Source organism: Aythya ferina (genome assembly GCF_964211825.1).
Source record: "Aythya ferina genome assembly, chromosome: 7".
Classification (NCBI taxonomy): domain Eukaryota; kingdom Metazoa; phylum Chordata; class Aves; order Anseriformes; family Anatidae; genus Aythya; species Aythya ferina.
In genome coordinates this window covers 27,191,457-27,209,100 of record NC_140302.1, presented here as the reverse complement: position 1 = coordinate 27,209,100, position 17,644 = coordinate 27,191,457, and the positions used below count along the sequence as shown (strand labels likewise).

The 17,644-nt window shown below is 49.6% G+C and overlaps 1 protein-coding gene across 2 annotated transcripts in view; it reads right to left on the bottom strand.

Moving 5' to 3' along the window:
• Nucleotides 1-4,908: 4,908 nt before the first annotated feature.
• The window catches only part of MXI1 (MAX interactor 1, dimerization protein), a 42,044-nt gene continuing 29,308 nt past the window's right edge, over nt 4,909-17,644 (bottom strand). For both annotated transcript variants that reach the window (XM_084526329.1, XM_084526330.1), the window contains exons 4-6: nt 9,764-9,878; nt 7,975-8,146; nt 4,909-6,794 (exon numbers count right to left, since the gene is read on the bottom strand). In XM_084526329.1, coding sequence (XP_084382455.1) covers nt 6,631-6,794; nt 7,975-8,146; nt 9,764-9,878 — 451 coding nt within the window. In that variant the 3' untranslated portion in view covers nt 4,909-6,630. The remainder of the gene's footprint in view (nt 6,795-7,974; nt 8,147-9,763; nt 9,879-17,644) is intronic.

Genomic DNA, 17,644 nt, shown 5'->3' with positions numbered 1-17,644 from the left:
GGAAATACAAAGGTCTTCAGCAACTGCAATTCAATGCTGGAGGTGTTTAGAAGGCAAAAAAGATAGGGTAAACTTCTATAATTCCCCTTAACTTTTCTCTACTAGCCTGAGCTGGCGTATTGGCAGTACTTCGTGGACCAGCCACCATTGGTGTCTTACAACAGTTACACTGAGCATGGGGTGACTGAAACGTTCTGGGGTCAGGCCCCACAGAAGCATCACTACCTCAGCTGGGCTGGTGGTGCTGTTTACATTACAGTGTTGGTGCAGGTGCAAGCTTTATCCCATCGCCTCATTTACATCACATGGCAAAAAGGAGGGCAGTTTGCATCACAACTCTGGTGAACATCCAGGCCCTATACCCAAGCTAGCTACCTACTAACACATGACCCCATTAAGCACCTTCATCTTGACTCCAGAGGTTCTGACATTTCAGTGGAGGCACAGCTACACAAAAGGGCAACTTCCTCGTGTGAAGGAATTACTCTAAGCTGAACTCACCTTGCTCTATGGTTCCTCAGTCTGTACAGAAGTGCAAAGCTTTCCCGTGATCAGTGCTGATGGAAATGGAAAGTGCCTGGAAATAGAAAGTCACCTAGATTGAAAGATGATGCGAGTTCCCGCAGAGCACAGGTATTCCCTAAGGCAACAAGTAGTGTTTTGTAGAGTTGTCCACTGCTCCCAAAAAGCAGAAAGCTTTTACATTTCCCCACCAAGCCTCCCAGGAGGAGATCCGAAACAATTCATTATTCATTATTTAACCTCTTCTCAAAAATATTTTTGAGAAGGGGTTAAATGGAAAGACCTTCCTAACCTTAGCCACACCAAGCACTAGCTAGTTAGCCGGTAGCCCAAGTCAAGGAATGCACTGAGTCTGTATGTTCTGACCAGCAACCACACTTAAAAACACCATAAAAATATTAAATTGCTTTGATGGTTTACACCGCTTTGCTGTAACACCCCTCACAATCAAAGCTAATCCTTTCTGAAACCCAGCCCTGCTGCAACGTTCATGAACCCGATGGGACATTAAGGGGCCAATCTGGCCCACAGCTGACAGCACATGCATGGGGTGGCGTTCTGGCTCACGAACATTTCCTTCAGTAGGCATCACGGGGGGGGAAGAGCAGATGAACACTAAACCTGTCTTCTCTCAAGCCATCCCTGTAATTATCACCTTGTGGAGGAGGCATACAGGAGTTATTGCTAGCTGGAAGGAAATAGGAAATGCCAGTGTCCTCCAGACCCATACCCAGTCAGATCCAGACCATGAGACACCCCAGAGAACCTTAACGCAAAAACAAACTGGGAACACACCTGGAGGCGGGATTAGCATTATTGCCATTTACTCATCATTCCTCTCCGCTAACACACTCAGCTAACGCACTTCCAGCATGTGCACACACTTCCCGGCCTCACCACCCCGCGCTCCCCCGAAAGGCGGTGAGGCAGCCGCCTGCCCTCACCCAGCTAAGAGCTGACATAAATCCCGTGCCCTGCTCCTTGCCTCCTTTAAATGCCATGTTACGGTGCGGCCTCGCTGCACGGCTGCAGCACAGCAGAGCGTAATCCTCATTTTACGGATGAGGACACAGAACCAAGATGGTGAAGGACGCGTTAAAGGCCACACGAAGCAGCTCGCCCCAGGCAGCAGATGTTTGGGAGAAACAGGCCGCGTGCAGAAATGTTCTGCTATCTAACACGGTCCCATGGAGCTGGCGTGGAGCCCCCTTAAGCAGAAGCATGGATTTGGATTTGCATCTGGCCTAATTACTTCATGGAGGATCCCAAGAGGCAAAGTTCACAGAGCCCCCTCTGCAGAGGGCCGGCGTTCACAAAATGGCTCCTGCTGAGCTCAGCTGCCGGCCTCCCTGCTCCTTTCCTTCCCTTCCCTTCCCACCAGAGGCACACACACAACCCCACAGCACCCAGGGGGCACACACAAGGCTCTACAAGACCCCAGCTCTGCCCACCCCCCGATGCAGAGCACAGGACAGCCGCTGCCCCTTCCCCCGGCAGCCCAGGCTCTGGGCCTCACGCGTGTGCTACCACCAAACAAGACAAATTCTTCCAATGGGAGTAGCGTGGTGTTAAAATAAATACAAATATCACCCACAGCAGCACACACCTCACAGGGGCTGCCCCTAATTCCTCCTCCTTGGCCTTTTTCAAAGGACCCCAAAAGTCCCTCCCTTCAGGTAACGCCTCAGCTGTGGTGGCCCAAAGCACCACCACAGGCAGGAGCCCTGAATCCTGTGTGGCACAGCCACAGCACCGATACCCACAGCCTCCACATTCCTCTCTCTGCCTCACATACACACCAGTCCTCTTCTCAGGAGGAAATAAATGAGCAGTACGTACCATCTGTAGGCCCTTCTGGGACACGTATTTCCGAAGGAAAACACCATGTATGAGGTCAGCCGCCATCCGGCCCTGTGTCCGTCCTTCCACCCATCACTCGGCTCTGCTGGCCAACTCCAAGCAGAGCTGACAGCACATCACTTATTTCAACAGCATTCATTGCTGAGGTATTTTGCACAGGCTGCTGGACAGAGAGGAAGAGAGATGCGCTCCTCTTCCCCCAGGGCCCACAGGACAAGTCAGGGAATTTATCTCAGATGCGGAGGGGTTTCGGTCACTCTGTCAGAGCACACCATTTATCACTCTACCCACAAGACAAAGCCCCAGGAAAAAAAAAAAATCAGACTTTATCCTGGTATTTATGGACTTTTTTTTTTCTCTTTATTATTATTACCCACCTCCCTAAACTCAGAATGAAGTTGTATTTTTTATCACCATCTTCCAGGGAGTTCCCTAAATTTCGCTTTCCAATGACACAGAGCTGGTGCCAGAAAAGATGTAACAACAAAAGCTTATAGTCATGGGGAAAATAAGATTCTCCTTTTAGTGCACAAGATGGATCCCACCTCCACTGCAGCCAAATTTCCAAATATTTCATCTATTTCAACAGAGCAGCACAGAAAACACAGCCTGCAAACAGGGAGCAGTGTGTAGAAGCGAACAAAGAGCAGAGAAGCTGGAGCTCACAGTCCAGTACCAGACATCAGGAACCAAACCAAACGAAAACACGACGACAAAACCTGGAAAATGATCCGTATGTGCAGTTAACCCCATTTCCATTGTCCCGCGGATTTCTGGAGACAGCCAGATTTGTGACCACCTCCCATCAGTGACATGCCTCTAATGGAAGGGACAGCAAAACAACCTTCAAGTGACAACTTGCCGCGGGGTAACCGTGACAAATGCAGCCCGATGGCCATCTCCACCTCGCGTGCAGACACGAGGTGACATCCTGTAATACGCCTGTGTCACAAGAAGGGAAATGCTGGATGGTCTTTTTAATGGGTTTGTCTGTAGCAAAAGAACCCATCAGAGATGTAATTTGCAGGGGAAGGACTTGCCAGAACGTGTGTGTGTGTGTGCGTGCACGTGTGCGCCGCGTGGGCAAGCTGCCTGAAGGAAGCACATCTGACTCTCTTTTGTAGGGAGAGGCAGCGTATTCCTGTAAAATTAAACGGGTTTAGTGCTTCTGTTTTAACACAAACATAAACAGACCACACAAACAACAGCATGCATGAAGAAAACCAGAGAAAGAATCTCACTCAATTTTGCAGAGATGACATGGAAACGTGATGCCATGCCCACAGTACTGTGTGGTAAGAACACGAGTTATTCTGGATGTTCTCTCAGAGTTAAGCAATGTGAGGGCTTCCAAAGGATGACAGACCTGCCCCTCGAGGGTTTGGGTCTGCACCTGTGGATACTTACTCCTTTACAGGATTTCAGAGCTGCTACTAGAAAGCTGGGGACGCTTTGAAAGCTGACATGATCTTAAAGCAGAGCAGGGACACTGGGCTATTTTGGCTTGCCACAATGGGGACAATTCAGGAGATTCATACATTTTTGAGCAGAAGGAACTATTACAATCACCTAACTAATATCCAGCATAACCAGCCTGTGCTATCATCTAAAAGTAATTGATAGCGACTTCTCTGAGCCCATCCGTCACCTCGAACATTTGGTGTAACAGCCCAGAGCAGCACATGAACACGATGAGCATTACAGACCGTGTGGGGTGCAAGCACACACAAAAGGCCAGAAAGCCTACAGTGCAGCAGTAATGCAGGAAAAACAACCTCAGGAAGCCAGAGAAATGTTTTCATCAAGAACTATCCAAACACCAGCTGAAATCTGCTACGACCTGCCAAAGCGAGCCCTCCAGCACCAAAGCAACCAAACTTTCGTCTTTAGCAGTTATTATTATAAAGACACTTTCAGATAAAGCAATAATGATTAAATAAGCCAGGCCTTGTTCGAGCTGAAGTTTTCCTCTCTTCAGCACTCAGAAGACTGTCCCAGTCTCCTGTCATCTGCAGATAACGTGGACCCCAAACATAAAAGCAAGCAGGATGTTCTTATCCCAAAACCCTTGGGCCCTATTAATTAACCTGGAGCTCAATTCAGACTACAACAGGCTCCTGTTCCTGCCAGGTCCCCTCCCTGACGGCAGGAGAACAGATGTGCTGCGTTACATACACACGAGTGAAAACACTTAACAGCAACCTGACCCAGACTTCATGAACAAATTAATAAAAAAAAAAAAAGAAAAAAAAAAAGAAAACCACACAAACCCAGCAATAGTTCATCACAGCCACAGAAAGCTTATTTCTCTACTCAAGCACGGGTGTTGTGCCCCTTACAAGGGACAACACGTTTTGGAGGAGGGCGGGGGACACACCAGAGTATTTAAACAGAGGCGATTCACCGCAACGCGTAACTCGACAGCAGAACCACTCAGGATCTTCTCTGCACGGGATCAGAGGGCACAAGAAGAACAACGGCTCAGCTGAAGGGACACGAATGACCAAGATGGAAGAACACAACTCGTTTCAGATACAGAAATGTTTAATGGCGTTAAAGTGCTACTTTAATGGGGACCATATGCTAACATTTAAACACAATTCCACTGCACTGCTAAATATGGTTGTCTTTATTTTTTTTTATTTACTTTATTTACTTCTTTTTGCCCAACCCTACCTAAAACAATAAAATAAAGTCTAAAGGACTGAAATTAACAACCCATTCAAATCAGCAATAAGTTATGAATTTTATAAAGCATTTTTTTTTTCCTCTTCTTTTCTTAGTAACGAGGGGTAGTTAAATTACTTAAGGATATACAAAGTTTCAAACAATGCCATAGGTGAGGACTCTATCAAGGTTTTTAAAACTTGGAAAAAACGAAATAATCCTGGCCATTAAAAAGACAAAAAAAAAAAAAAAACAGCAAAGCCCTCAAAGTGCAGGTTAGAATGCTCATCTCTGAGAAAATTAGAAAACATTTGCTAGAATAGCTCTTAACAGCACCTGCACAGGTAAGATGGCAAGGCCCTCGGGAACAGGACGTGCAGTCAAAACATTACATTAACGTGAGAGACGTGCTGAGCTTAACTAGGTTAACTACTGGACTGGAACTTCAAAAGTCAGCAGAGGGAATGATTCTAAAAAGAAAACCAAAGGAACCCTCACCAAACTTGGCCTTCTCCAGCTAGCACAGCCTTCATCCATTGTGTGCACGGCAAAAAGCATTTTGCATTTCGTTGGGTCAAGTGCTTCATCAAAACAGAGATCTTCTCGTGGCGTAAATTCATATAAAAGACATCTAAGGTTTAATATGGACAAGCTCTAAAAAGACGCATCAGACTTGGGGTGTTTTCCCTCCCAACACATTTACAAATGTTTATCAAAAAATCTCTTCAAATAAAAAGGTCATAGTGGCTCAGTATCTGGGCATGACTTTCTGGCATGTCACCTCTCGTGTGTGCTGGTTTCTTTCTGTCCTCAGCTGGCTGTGTGCCTGCGCGTGGGCACGCATCTACCGGGAGATCTGCTGGCGCTCTCACAGCACGACACAGCCCATGATGTGCTGGTAGATTACAAGCGTGTACCCCTCGCTTTAGCCACGCGTCAGAGGTACTTGCTTGTTAAATGATGTCCAACAGAAAGCTGAGCTGAATGGTATTCTCTCCTCTACATCTCTCTTTGCCGCCCCTCTCTCTGGGCACAGAACGAGACCTTTATCATTACTGTTGTTGCTTCTAGGCTACTTATGCCCTCACAGGTTTCCTATTACATTACAACAGCATTGGATTGTGAGAAACTGTAGGACATGGCCCTTTTAGGGCCACAAAAGCTCTTCAGAAGGGCCTAAACTAGGTTGTTCAACCTGAATGCAGTGTAAGAAAATCTGACATTTCTCAGATCTCATGACAGGAAGAGAGGGATGAGTCTCTAGTATCCTCTTTCAAACAAAGAAATTCAAAACAAAGTGTTTCATCGCTAAGGTCTAGATCCAGGTCCCACAGAAACAAATGGGTATCACGGACTTCAATGGGACTAGGGTTTGGTCTAACTGTTGGCCAGCAGGAATTGGGATTGGTAACGTGACCAAATGAACGCGTGGGTTTCTTCCCTTACCCCAGAGGTTTTATTTACAGGTCTCTTCAGGACTAGCTGTCAATGTGTCATTTCTGAAAGAGGATACTGGCATCTAGGACCCAGTTTGATCACCCCAGTGAAATCTTTCGCCCTGCACTGTCATCTCACTTGGTTCTAGGAAGCAAAGGAGAGCTTGACACTGGCGCTGGAGTAACCCTCGTCACTCCCAATACTCTGCAAGCTGCTGTGATCATCAATGTCACTGATGCTGGTTGTGCTGATATTGTCCACTTCTCCATGGGAGAACTCTGTGCTTTCAACGTCCACTTCAATCTCTTCTAAAAAGGGAAACGAGAGAAACACACACAGGTTAGCACCACAGTCACAACTGCTTCCTTCAAGCCAGCTACCAGGAAGACTCTCGGTGTTTTCCCTTGGGGTGGGATGGGCTATGGACATGGGTTGTAAGGGACTAGCTACCAGCCTGGAGCTTTTCATAGGGACTTTGTAAAGGGGCTTGACTCCTCCAGAATGCAAAACACACTCTCAGCAGAGGTGGGCCATCTCATGCACTGAACTTGTTATTCTGCCTCTGCTCTTTGGAATGGTATCACCCCAGTGTGGAAACAAACAAACAAAAAAAAGGAAATCACAGGTAAAACAGAGGACAAAAAAAAACCAACAAAAAAACAGAGCATGAAGTTACCCTTAAAGTTACCCTTGCCTCAATCAGACATCTTGATTTCCAAGCATGCAGGAATTTTCCAAAAGGATTTTTTTTTTTCCAGACTGTGGACTCAAACCCAAACTACACGGCTTGAGTCTGTTAGTAAATACCAAACTATCTACTGTGCCCACCTGGGATCCACAGCAGAGGTGTTTCAAAAAAGAAAGTTACATGAACTCAGTTAGCCATTCAGACCATCTCTATCCAGTTTTAACTGAGAAGAACAGTACAGGAAGCTTGGAAAAGAAAGGGGGGTGGTGGTAGAATGATTCTTGGAATTTTTAGAGTCAGTTTGCTTTGCTCTGTTTGCTTGGTTATGCCATGGTGGGCCCGAATACAGGAAATACATGGGAGAGCATGGAAGTTGCTTTGCAACACCTGCTCCAGCCCCAGTAATATCTTTCTTAGATGTTCCCTTTGTGTTGTTGAGAGACACAAAAAAGGGACAGTAAGTATCACACCTTCAGCATCAAGCATTTATCTACCACCTTGTGAGCACTGCAAATTACTCTGTGTAACTGATGCTTTCGAATTTTAGAGAGCTCTTCAGAAAAACAGATCACTTTAAATGCCACCGAAACCATCCTGAGATGACAATGGCAACACGCAAAAGGCAAAACTTTTCAAATATACATGTGTGCATAAGTATGCGTGTACATGTGGGAGCAAGATCAGTAGCCTGAATACCAGAAGTCAGAGAGAAGGGGGTAGCTGAGAGACAAGAAATGGGTCAGGCTCCTGCCCCTCTTCCCAGAGTCCCGGGGGTTCCTGGCCAGCCTGGTGGCACCCACCTCGCTCCGAGTCCGAGCGATCAGAGGAAATGGTAGAGCCAATGCTGTCCATTCGTATTCGCTCTATCTCCTGAGACCCCTGTAGCTGTTCCAGTCTTCTCTTTAGGAATCTTTGTTCTCGTTCCAGGTTCTCAAGCTGGTGTTGGCTTCTCCTCTCGGTCTCTTCAAGTTTCTGACATGAAGAAATATGGCTCAGTAAGAGGTTTCATTCTTTTTCTCCTTCCCTCCCACCTCCACTGTCCAGCCACCTGCTTTACTTAGACGTTCCCTGGTCCCAGAAGGATTTAAGCTCCAAAAGAGCTCTGAAACAAGCTGCTTTCCTGTCCCCAGGAGTTGTGCTGCCTCCTCACAACTCTTCCTGTTCCCAAGCTCTGATAAATCACACATGTTGGTATCAAAAGGCTTTGAAGTCAGCCTCTCCAGAGGAAACTACAGGATGTGTAGCATTTTGTGGGTCATTCTGCGTGAGCTCAGCCCCCTGCATTACCGCATCTGCCCACAAAGGGGCCTCGAGTCCCTTACCCAAACCAGCCCGGCGTTACAACTGTCACATCAAAACGTGCCCTGGGAGCTCTGTTCCTTGCTGCATGGTTTAGCAGGATTTCTCAGAAACAGTTTTCTATTTAGTAAGTGATTTACATAACCTACTACAGATTTCTTTGATCACAGCTGGGAAATCTACCAGGGCACTGTTCTTTGTTTCCTGCGACGAGCACATTGCATAAGGAGGAGTCATTTCAGGCTAACCCTGTCCCTTCAGCAGGGCTTTTTCTCCTTCGCCACCCATCCTCCCTCCCACCATCCTGGGCTGTGACAAAGGGTTTCAGCCTTCTCCAGATACTGACAATGCTGCGTTTTCTCTTTGGGCTTCACTCTGCCAGGAGTGAAACCAGATGAGTGCTGGGCTGGCTGGTTCCCACGTGGAACTTCATCAGGCCAGCCCTGGCTTACCCTCCTGGGATTTGCACCAATGTTTTTGGCAATGGAAACTCACTGGCACATCAGAAAAGGTGCATTTCCCATCCAAATGGGGTCACTCACCAGCAGGTATGTTTTCCTTTTAAGAGCTGTTGCTGGCAACAACTGATCATGATGCAGAATAAGGCCCCTGCTTTCCTGCAATCATCCCCACAGGTACCAGAGTTCATTATGGACTCTCCCAACAAAGTGGTTTGTAGTGATGATAAATGATTAACCGAGGAGACAATGCTAGCTTATTGCTTTCTATATATACACACACATAAAATGTAAATAACAGCTATCTATGTATATTAACGGATCCACGTGTACTGGCAGTAGTTAAGAATTAGAACGAGTATAAGAAGTATTAGAACGAGTCCAGAGGAGGGCCATGAAGATAATCAAAGTGCTGGAGCTCCTCTCCCATGGAGACAGGCTGAGAGGGCTGGGGCTGCTCAGTCTGGGGAGGAGAAGGCTCTGGGGAGACCTCACTGCAGCCTGCCAGTGCCTAAAGGGGCCTTACAGGAAAGCTGGGAGGGACTCTGTCAGGGAGTGTCATGATAGGACATGGGGGAATGGTTTTAAACTAGAAAAATGGAAGGTTTAGATTAGATATTAGGAAGTTCTTCCCTCAGAGGGTGGTGAGGCCCTGGCACAGGCTGCCCAGAGAAGCTGTGGATGCCCCAGCCCTGGAGGTGCTCAGGGCCAGGCTGGATGGGGCTCTGGGCAGCCGGGTCTGGTGGGAGGTGTCCCTGCCCATGGCAGGAGCTGTGGGATTGCAGTTCCAAACCAGCCCCGCCAGGAAGCAGCTGGGAGAAGCAGCTCTTACCTTGATATGTGCTTTGGCTTTGTTGAGCAGCCCAAGCGTCGTGTGCCTGGTGCAGTCTGGTCCGAGCGGGATCAGAACTTTCAAGCGTTCGAGACACAGGCGGAGGTGAGCTCGGCTGCAGGGGGAGAAGAGGAGGTCAGAGCCGTGCTTTCAGGAAGGGAAAGCCATTTCCTTCTCTGCCTCCCTTCTAGGAGACACTTTTCACACTTCCTTCTGTCCCTACGCATCACGAGATTCCCCGCAGGTGCCAGGATGGGCTGCCCCGAGCTATTTACACCGCAAACAGCAGCTGCCCACCAACACTCGCACGATTGCTAACCTCTGGCACACGCTGTTTGTTTTCTTGCCGTTTGAGCTGCTAATCTGATTCAATGGATGAACTTTGTGCAGAGCCAAGGCACAAAGGGTACGGTTATCTTGGAGGCTTCATCTCTCCCCCAGCTACCTGCTGCTGTGCTGGGAACATCTGTGGAGGCATTTCGGAATGACCGCTACCCGCGGCACGCTTGGACATTGCTGTGATCTAAGTAACAGCTCTAACATTTCTTTGCACAAAATATGAAGAAGGAAATAGCAAAACGGTTAGCCCGACACCCCTAAACACTCCCTGCTGGCAATTAAAAGAGTTAGAGGGACTGCAGTTCCCAAGCATGGCACCCGTACTCCTTCCTCGGACCCAGGTCACCCCGCTGACCTTGGAGCACCTCTCCAAAGACGATTTCAAGCACGACAGCACCGCTGATGGCCTGAGCCATTTTCTGCAGAATACGAAAAGGTGGGGAAAATGGTTCAGGAGCAGTAAAGCACGTCGTCCTCAGGCTGCACAGGAGGACTGCTCCTGCTGATCCCGCTCTGCACCGCGAAAGCAGGAACGAAGGCCAGATTTATGGAAAGCCATCTCGTGGGCTGCCTTTTTCCTCCTCCCTCTCTCTTTCCCAGACATTAATGATTTATGTCCAAACTTGTCATCCCAATCAATAACACAATGACATCAGCTTCGCCATTCACATGCCAGCAACACCGGTGCGAAAGGGTCCTGAAAGCCCATCCCGAGCCCTGCTCAGACACAAAGAAACGGCATCGCAGCCCGAGCCGTCTCAGCGCAGGGGGAAAAAAAAAAATAAATAAAGAGCACGGACAGTTCATTTCCATTTGTTTTTCACATTCACCATTGCTCCCGGTTTGAAAGGGGTGGGGGAGAGGAGTCTGTAATCAGGCAATTATGTCAGTGACAAGCAAGGATGATTAAGGGTGGAGGGGTCAGGGGTTCTGCTGATGAACTGTCAGCGCCGAGGAGCGCTCGCTGGCGGGGCTGGGAGCCCCTCAGTATTTCTGTTATAAATCTCCTCACAAAGGGTCCATCATTCTGCCTCCAGAAGAGCCACGGGGCTGCATACAGCCAGCGAGGGCCCTGACGACCATGTGCTTTTCATTAAATATTAACTGGGGAAGGACCAAAATCTGAAGAATCAAACAAACAACTACAGAAGACAACGGCATCGCTCTCTTCTGTTCCTCCTCAGACTGCTCCAGGGCACACTGTGCTGGCATTAAACCCATATGGCTGACTCCGGTTTGGGTTTTAGCTACCTGGAAGCCCCTTTTTGACACACAGGCTGGTGAACGGGGGCTGCGTGCACCCAACACACCGCAGGTGCTTTGCCCGGTACCTGTAGGGCCAGCAGTGGCAGGGCACTGCTGGGGCACACTGTGCTCATCCTCCTGGGGAGGCTGCTCAGACGTCTGGCAGCCAGAGAGAGGAGGAGGAGGAGGATGAAGGAGGATGAAGTCACGCCCTTAAGGACATTCTGGGTCTCTGAACCGGTTTTTGGAACAAGGGGAAGGCCCCGCACCAGGAACCAGGTCCTGGGGACCAGAGACAGCTCTGGACATGAGCACGCAGCGATCGCCCAGACCCAGGTGAAAGGATGGCAGCAGGTACCAGCAGCACGGCACCCACCAGTTTGCCTTGTGCCCCAGGACCACGGCGGATCAAAGGAAGTCGCTCTGCAAACAAGGGCAGAGAGGGGACGAAAGATCTGGAGGGCTCGTCTGCAGGAGGACCGGACAAGCTGGCAGAAAGTTGCCTCCCCAGCGCACGGGGTCCCCATTTTCCCATTTGCATCTGGTTCAGAGAGAGGGAGAGCAGCCACAGAGCTATCAATCTTCCCTATCAGGTCCTGTAGCTGTACCTGAGCAGCCGTAATCCCAAGGTCAAGCCCTGGCAGGGACGCCTTTCCCCTTGTTTACCTGCTTTCAGCAGCGCTGCGGGCTCTCGGGCTCGGTGGAAATGCCAGCGTTGGGCAGGCTCCAGACAGAGCCCGACGGCTTCCCCTGTAAGCTGCTGGATTATGGCAATATTTGAGGCATCTGCCAGTATCTGGGAAAACAAGCCTAAATGCCCCTATTGTTATGTACCAGAGGAGTGACTCTGGCTGGGTGCGAAGCGCTGCTGCCTCTCGCTGCCCCAGTCCCAGGGAAGGCAGAGGAGGAGAGGAGCAAACTGCAGTTTCAGGCAAGGCTGAAGCCTCTGCACGCTGTCTGCAGGGCAGATGGGAGCAGCCGGAGCCCTTCCTCCTGTTTCAGCAGCTTTGGTAAAACCAGGCTCCCCCAGCTGAACGCTGAGCACAGGCGGGTGCTGCATGTGCAGGCTCACGCAGAGGGAATCGGGGAGCACCTGACAAGAGGAGGCTCTCCCCTCTTTCACCCTGACATCCTCCAGCTGGATTTGTGTTACCTGCATGGACCAGCCCCCAACACCCCCCCTCCATCCTCCTCCGAGCCCCCAGGCTCTGCCCCGTGCCCCCCCCAGGGGAGCAGCCCGGCTCCGTGCCTCCCCCTGCACTTGGCTGTGCCTGGCTGCAGAGGGCTGCAACTCCACAGCCCGCTCTCCTTCCCTCTCCTCTCCTCTCCCAATGACATCACCCGCTCGGGTTATATAAAGCGCTGGGAGGAAACCTTGATTTCTGCACGCTTTTCGCTCCTCGCCTCAGCTGGCTCACTGCACAGCCCGCAGCCAAGTCCCCCTGCAGGAGCCGGGCTCCTTTTTGCCTGCATCGCAACTGCACTGCGGGAACGGGGCTGGCTGCAGAAAAAATTCCTCATTTCCTCACCCCACTCTTCTGGGGATGTGTCTGAGGGGCTCGACCTCTCCCCCACCAGGCACCACAGCAAGCTGGGCACACAAGCCACCAGCTTTTGTGAACATCCCTGGTGGGACTGCAGCTGCGTTGCTGCTACACCGAGGGGTTTTTTCTTCCACCACGGGCAGAAGTGATGGAAACTGAACCAAGAAAGTTTCTCTGAATTCTAATCTTGCTGAATTGTAACTCCTGTTGAAAGAAGAGAGCGTCGGAGGGAAAAGGGAAGCATTTCCCAGATATTTTCGTACCATGCCTGCAGGTCCACAGGGCCCGAGTTCAACAGACTCAGCACGTGCTCAGTGCAGGAATTCACTCAGGTCCCACGGAAGCTAGGTCAGGTGTTTGATCTCCAAGAGAAGTTAACAAAACAGAACAAAAAGCAGCACCAAAAGCACCAGCACAAGGAAGGTCCTAACACGGAGATCATCATCGCCAGCCTCCCTCTCTGCCCTCCTCCCTCTTCACCTTTTCAAAGTCGGGTCTAATTTAACCCTGAAATTGGATAGCAGCAACTTTGTTTGGATTTCAGGGCGAATAGATGGCTTAAAAAATTCAGGAGGGATGGCTGGGTAAAGCAAGCAATTCCTGGAGAAACACAAGTGACCGCACATCAATAATTCATCGGACCAGAACGATTTGGAGATAAAAGTAATGAGAAACACGTGCAAAAAAAAAAAAAACACAGGGCAGGGAAAACGGGGGGAAATATGGTCTCCTCCTATAAGCAACGTGCAGGTCGGAGACTCCTTTATCTGTCACAGCCATCACATGAGGATGTTTTCTCCTCGCTCATCTCTAACCCTCTGCCAAACCCAACCCTCTCCGCTGAAAGACCTGACCTCTGCTTCACTGAACGCCCGTCTCCAGCAAAGGGAGAGGAGATTTTGCCGAGTACCTGCATCCGAAACCGAAAGCCAGTCAAGCGCCGAGGACAGAGGCCGCGTTTTCCTTGCTGCAGAGGTTATGTAATTGCTGCGAGCCCTGGAGCCACGAACAATGGAGCTGCCGTGGCTCCCGGCCAGCCGGCAATAAACGCGCACGCTGCCTGCCGACAGCGGGGACGGGGCAAGGTTTAGGAGGAAACCCGGTCCAGAAACACGCAGCTAGAAGCTGATGGCCTCCACCTGAGCCATGATATCATTCGGAGCAAGCCATTCTGTCCCATTTTAATCCAGGCCTCTTCTCGTGGTTATTTATTTGTTTGTTTGCTCCATGCTGAACGAGATCCTCGTGCATTTGCCTCTTTGTCTCCAGTCCATTTCTCCCCACGGCTCCCTGGCACAGAGGCACACCGGTACCGCAGTGCTAACAAAATGCACCGTGAAGAAGTAATCGGGGGGAAAAAAAAAAAAAGGCCTTTTGATTTTTTTAAATGCATTTCTATCTTTAAAAAAATAAATAAATTTAGGAATGACAACAAAACCAACCTCGATGCTGCATTACAAATGGGCACGTTGGCCCTGCACGCTCCTGGAGCCACGTGGACAGGAGGCAGCTGCTTCTTCCAGCAGTCAAGGCCACACCACCGCGGGCACAGCTGTGCAAAGGACACTTCTGCAACTCTCAGGGCCCTACGCCCATCTCAGGGGGCACGTCAGGGAACGGGATCGCTTTCATCTGAGTTTCTTTTGCCTTCCTTTTCACCCTGACCCGGTGCAACACCGCGAACGCCGAACTGCTTGCTCAGCTCTGCTCCCACTGGCCTCTGTCCTTCTGTCTCCACAGGTTTTTGCTTCTGTCCCTCTTTCTGACAGCCTGCAGGACCAGGAACTCTTTGGAACAAAACCACAAGTGCCAAACGCGCTGAGGTTCAAACGGGATCTCAGAGCTGCACTCAAATCCTGCACCAGGCAGGCCCCAAATAATCAGAGCAATGCAGCATTACGATTCTGAAGCTGCAGTGCTGTATTTGGAGCTTTTTTTTTTTTTATTCACACAATAAGTGCTGGGCCTCTGGGTCCCATTTGTTGCCTATCTTGAAGCTTTTCTCTTTGAACTGGGGGACTGAAGCAGAGAATCTTGATTTAAATGAATAAAACAATAAAAAAAGAGAGACCATCCGTAATCCCATGCCTCCCCAAACTGGGATGCCTAAAGGAAGGGCAAATAAATAAATAAATTTGAATACTGATACAGTAAAAAAAAAAAAATATATGCTGAGACAGTATCATTTTGGAAGGTGCCTCCTCCAGAAGGACCTCTCAGCTGTGCACCGGCAGAACTGCCCTTCCTTTCCTGACACCTTTGATCTTCAGAGGCCCCAGTGGGACAGCCTGCTCCAGCTCACTAGTAAGAGATGAGATGGAAGAGCCCGCAGCTCACAAGGAGAAGGTGATGAGAGCAGCACAGGTGGCCGTCTGCCCAGCAGAGGAGCCGACTAAATCAATGCCTGGCATTTTCTCGTGCCTCTTCATTTTCCTCCAGAGCTAGTGCCACGCTCTCGGCGCCCGTTCATCAGTTCCTCGTCTCCCCTTGCAGCTCCTCCACAGCTCTCTGCCTCTCTTTGACAGCAAGGAGATTTAGACAGTTAGGAGATGTCAAACAGCAACAGATGCTCTGGAGCAGAGTCTATTACTACTTATCAAAGTTAATCTCCCCCTAAAATCATGCATTGAGGACCTATTATTATTGATCCTGGCCATTAGCCACGAAGTATTTGAATCCCTGGTGCATCTAATGAACCGAACTTCGATGCTACCAGCCAAACCCCTTTAGGGCTCAGTTGTGCCTACAACAGGACCCTAAACCCTACAGCCATCACAACAGACAAATGCTCTGCATCACGTTCTCTTTCTGCCCTAAAACACTGCCCGGTTGCTGCCAGCAGTCGCATCTTGGTACCTCCTGCACCAGATCATTTGGCACCACCTTGAAGATGCTCATTCCTGATACTGCAGGTATCACAGCCCCGCTGCCCTGGCAATGAGGCATGGCCACAACCCTGCACCAACAACCAGGGACCACGCAAAGAAAGCCTCCAATGCCACCGTGCAGCCCAGCCCGGCTAATTAGAAAGCCCCGATTAGTCCAGCCTGATAAAAACACCACCTCTGTTGGAAGGCGGGTAAAAATAGAGACCTGCTCTTTGAATAGCCTTGTGCCCCGCTCTCCCTAACACCATTATAATCACCCTGCCGGGGCCATGCAGCGTGCTCCCAGCCTCAAAGCCCGGTGACACCGCTCCTGGTGTCCTGCTCCGTGCCAGCAGCGCGGCCGTGCCGTTCAGCACACACACACACTAACCTGCTTTGCTGCGACCCACGGATTTTCAGCTTTAGGGCTAGAATTAGGTCACCAGCAAAGATAGCCGAGGTTTTTCCGAACTCGCCAGCTATTCTTGATGCTCCCAGTTGTGTTTCCTGGCTAAGCACCACGCGTTTGAGGAGCAGAGCCGAGGTATTTCAGGTGCTGGCAAGCGGCGATGCTGAGCCCAGAAGCTCTGCCTGCCTCCGGAGCTGCCGCCCGCCAAGAAGAGCTCTCCAGATCGGATCTTCCCAGCCTCTCGAGGAGAAAGCGAGCGTGGTTCACAGCAGCAAACAGAGAAATCAGCAGGGACCTGCAGAGGTCCTCGAATGCCACCTGAGATGGACAGAACGTGAGCCACGAGGCAGCCTCCTCCAGGTGGATGGAGAGCGGCGCCTTTATGCCCCTGGGCCACTCTCCTGGCTCCAGCAGAAAAGCTCCAGAGGTGCATGGGGTGTCACAGCAGCAAAGGCACGGACAGGATCTCAAAACAGAGCCTCTCTTTCTTCATAACACAAAAAAGACCCTGGATTTAGGTGCTGAATGCAATTAGTTTTTACACCAGTAACTCCACTGGGCAGCTGAATGCAGCACTCACTTCTTTTGCCAGCTCTCCACTTGTCCACAAGTGAAAGAATAAAGGATGCTACCAGTCTGTTATTTGGGAAAACTATCTCCTGCCTTCAAAATAACGAGCAGGGAATACGCCAAAACCAAGAACACATTCTGATGTGCTACCAGTGGTCATTCTTGTCATTAAAGCTATTCCCTAAATTACACAGCTAAGCTATTGCTACTAAGAAGTATTCTTGTCCGCAAGACAGGACAGAGTTTTCCCACCCCACACATTTCTTTCCTGATATATTCCAGTTTCCTCACCTCATGGAAGAAAATCTTAATTCCTAATGAAAAAAATAGTCCAAGAAGAGGACCGTGTGGAATATTTGTTTACATAAAGTCTTCTCTACCAGAAGGAAAGCATGTGCTGCTCATCTAACGCCACTCTGCGCTGTCAGAAATATTTAGGGAGTCATCAAATATCTCCTGTACCTCTCACGTACAGAGGGCACGCATCTGGAACAGAGGAAGCAGTGCATGTGATTTAACCTTGTAAAATTATTTTAAATTTAACCTCAGACTCCCCTGGAAAAAGGAATTACCAGCCAAGGTCATTACTAGATGTGTGGTTGGAAAAAGGCACTGCAGCTAGGAGAGAGAACCTAAGAGCATTATTTTTCCTGCTGGGTGTGTATTTCAGCACACACAACAGCAGGAACATATTTCAAAGGTCTAAGAGTTAGCTGGCATTAAGTGCCACACAGGTTTAATTTAAGTACACGTGTTATTCAGCAGCAGAACCTCAACAGAGAAGCCCAACTCCCGGCATTACGACAGCAGGTGAGTCACGTCCTGGCCTCACACCCCAGGAAAGGTGCTGAGAAGTGGTGCTGGAGAGCACATCTTGCTTCTGCCCAGCTGGTACGGTACAGCACGC